The sequence below is a fragment of the Ciona intestinalis genome, chromosome 12 (assembly GCF_000224145.3).
Source record: "Ciona intestinalis chromosome 12, KH, whole genome shotgun sequence".
NCBI lineage: Eukaryota > Metazoa > Chordata > Ascidiacea > Phlebobranchia > Cionidae > Ciona > Ciona intestinalis.
In genome coordinates, this window is record NC_020177.2 from 547,533 (window position 1) to 550,785 (window position 3,253).

At 37.6% G+C, this 3,253-nt stretch overlaps 3 protein-coding genes across 3 annotated transcripts in view; all 3 read left to right on the top strand.

The window, feature by feature from the left end:
- The window catches only part of LOC100187440 (vesicular, overexpressed in cancer, prosurvival protein 1), a 10,760-nt gene extending 10,255 nt beyond the window's left edge, over positions 1-505 (top strand). The window contains exon 6 of the mRNA XM_026837137.1: positions 364-505. Coding sequence (XP_026692938.1) covers positions 364-420 — 57 coding nt within the window. The 3' untranslated portion in view covers positions 421-505. The remainder of the gene's footprint in view (positions 1-363) is intronic.
- Positions 506-884: 379 nt separating this feature from the next.
- Positions 885-1,519, top strand: LOC108949961 (veficolin-1-like). Its single transcript, XM_018814224.2, has 3 exons — positions 885-1,065; positions 1,135-1,268; positions 1,326-1,519. The coding sequence occupies exons 1-3, from the start codon at positions 906-908 to the stop codon at positions 1,461-1,463; spliced, it is 432 nt and encodes a 143-aa protein (XP_018669769.2). The 5' UTR covers positions 885-905; the 3' UTR covers positions 1,464-1,519.
- Positions 1,520-2,198: 679 nt separating this feature from the next.
- LOC100176240 (N6-adenosine-methyltransferase non-catalytic subunit-like) overlaps positions 2,199-3,253 on the top strand; it is a 7,837-nt gene continuing 6,782 nt past the window's right edge. Inside the window, exon 1 of the mRNA XM_002123561.4 lies at positions 2,199-2,363. Within this exon, the coding sequence (XP_002123597.1) occupies positions 2,298-2,363 (66 nt within the window). The 5' untranslated portion in view covers positions 2,199-2,297. The remainder of the gene's footprint in view (positions 2,364-3,253) is intronic.

Consider the following 3,253-nt stretch of genomic DNA (forward strand, 5'->3'; position numbering starts at 1 on the left):
GACCAACGGGTATGGCGGACTAAATTGTCAGCCATGGTCTTCCTTGATCCGCGCGTTGCGTCAAAAAGACGGTCGTTATAACTTATAACACGTATTTTGTTAGTATTTTGTTTCATACAACTCGTACCTGCTTACGAGTTACCAAGTATGTAACTTGGTGGGTAACTGTTTTTTCTCTATGACTGGCAACCCATAAGTGACCACTGGGTTGGACGACCGAATAAAATGTCCCATCTTACCCAACCCAACCATAATGTAAATTAGATAATATTTGCCAACCACTGTTAATTGCGTATCGTAACAGCTATAGAAAATATTTAAGGTATTTTGTTTTTTAAACGCTTCATAATTGTTCGTGCGCAGGTGATATGCATGGAGAGAATGCAAAAGTACTTAAACCTTTTCGCCTCAGTGGATTAGTGGTACAGCAACTCACGGCCAACTGCTGTTTTGCACAAAGTTTTTACTAAATAAGGACACGCAAACATCAACGCTTGAAAAAAGACCTGCGCAGCAGCAAGAATTCCAAATTGCGTGTAAATAACTTTAGAGTATCGCCGGTTTGTTGGCACAAATGCTCAGGAAAGTAAAATATATTTTAATCTAAAGTATGTTACGGAGTATCAATAATAAACAACTGTTTGGTTAATATATTATACTGACAGACCAGTAGAAATTAAGGGATAGAAATTAACGAAGTACAAAAACTCACTATGGCAATTTTTCTATTGGCGGCCTTTTTTGCTTTCGTAGTCGTGATTCAAGGCCAGGGTTCTGGTCACGTGATTCTATCATGCGGAAATGACGACATAGCACAGAAAGGAGAACCAGGGTTTCCCGGTAAGCGGGGACCGTCGGGTGAACAAGGGTTGCAAGGTCCTAAGGGTGAACGAGGATCGCCTGGAATGGTTGGTGAACAAGGGTTGCAAGGAGTAGTTGGTGAAAGGGGGTTGCAAGGTCCTGTGGGACCAAAAGGTGACGTAGGTCAATGTGATCCGACTTGTAGAACGGAATACAACCAACTGAATGAGAGGGTGCAAAGGTTGGAACGATATGTTGAAGAATGTAAGTTCGGCAATCTTGTGAACAGCATTTTGTTCGAGTTTTATAAGTGACGGTGTTGTTTTAAATTAGCTTCGGTCTCAAGTTGCAAGGTAGCACTGACTTTGGATTTTATTAAAAATGGGATATATTCCATAGTCAACCCGAGGAACGGTCAACGTATGGAGGTTTACTGCGATCAAACAACAGACAACGGAGGTTGGTTGGTAAGTTTGAAACATCTTAATATTAACCGCTGTCAATACCACGTTTAACTTGAATAGGTTTTTCAACGAAGAACTGACGGGTCTGAAAACTTCCATCGAACTTGGGCAGAATATCAAGAAAAATTCGAAAATCTAAGCAACGAATTTTGGCTTGGTTTGTATCAAAATATACTGTGTTTCAATTTCTGTTTTTAGGTATTAAAAAAAACATACATAAAATAGAAACAGTACATTTTGAACAGGTAAAAAATGCGAAATAGTAAGGTGCTGTTTTTTAATGCTTGCCAAATCATAGTAAAGCCGATGAAATTTTGTAGTTTCCGAGTGGGAACGAATAAACTAGTTTCATTATTTGGCAATATGTGCTTAAAAGGTGTTACATCTTCCCCCACTGTATTATATACAGGCAGCGAAATATAGTAGGGTGGGGGAAAATGGGACACCTTTAATACATAATATCCAAATAGCCTGATCGTGTTTTAAAGAATTAACAACGGTCTGTGGAAGTCGTGAGGATACGGTTTTATAATTCATTGAACGTTCTTCGTTTACTACCAAATGGAAAGAGAAAACTAAACGAAAAGATAATAATACTGTATAATATATATTAATAAAAAAATAATAAAAATACCCTTATTTATCCTTTAATTATAGTAGCAAAGATTTCGATTTTTTTTAAACAAATAGAAAAAAAAGGCAAACAAATATATTAGTGGCTGTCCTGATTTCTTGTTGGCTTGTTGGTGGCTTACAATACATTCTTTCCCGATGAATAGGTTTTGTATTCGGTTTTGTTGGCTACGAAGCGTCTGTATATTTGTTCTTGTGTTTTATTTAATGATAATGTATAACATTGGTTTCATCATATTCTATGGTTTTATTCATACGCGCTTATAAAAATTTGCTTGTTAACATTTCTATGATTAAGTTCCAATACAGGGAATTACCCGTTAAAATTTAAAGAAATTTCACGAAAATCTGAATTCTGTGTTTGGCTTAAAAAATAAACTATTGCCTTAAATCTAAAATATGGACGATAAGCTTCAACGTATGCGCGAAAGGCAAAAGAAAAGAAGAGAAGCTCTCGCTAAACAGGTAATTTGTTATGTTTATTCATTATAAAGCAAAATGCAAGCAGAGCCAAAGTATATTGCATTCACCACATTAATCAATGAGGTTCCCTATGTTTGACGACTATGAGTGTAACTGTATTTTAACAATGTTACCCCAGGTTTTACCCTGTTGTTAGGTGTCTATACAAACAAGCAGAGCCAAAGTATATTGCATTCACCACATTAATCAATGAGGTTCCCTATGTTTGACAACTATGAGTGTAACTGTATTTTAACAATGTCACCCCAGATTTTACCCTGTTGTTAGGTGTCTATACAAACAAGCAGAGCCAAAGTATATTGCATTCACCACATTAATCAATGAGGTTTCCTATGTTTGACAACTATGAGTGTAACTGTATTTGGGTCCTACTAAAACACGCCCGGCGGGGCTCGGTGGGGCCCGAAGGAAAAAAATATACTAAAACACGCCCGGTGCGGGGCCAGGTAAGGACCCGGTGTTACGAGTCATACTAAACCACGCCCGGTGGGGGGCCCGGTGAGTATTTCTTGAAAGGGGAGCTTTCCCTATGCAAGAGCCACCAAAATGCGTGTGTGAAACAGAACTTGTGAAAAAATTGGAAGATATTGTCTGTCTTCAAAGCATAAAGATGGCAATTTTCGGTGATAGAAATTACATTCTTGCTCCGCACGTCATCGCTGAAACAAAATGTGCATAGGAAATAAAACATGAAAATGGACACGTAATTCGCAAGTCCTTTAATTATCGCTCTGCTAAAACGAAAACAAACGTGGGATCGCGCTACTGAGGGCTTGTCCGAATACGTAAAAGCCTAACACGCTAACTAAAAGACACATCATGTCTAATATTTACATTTTTCGTTTTAAAAGTTACATTGTTCGTTTTTTAAA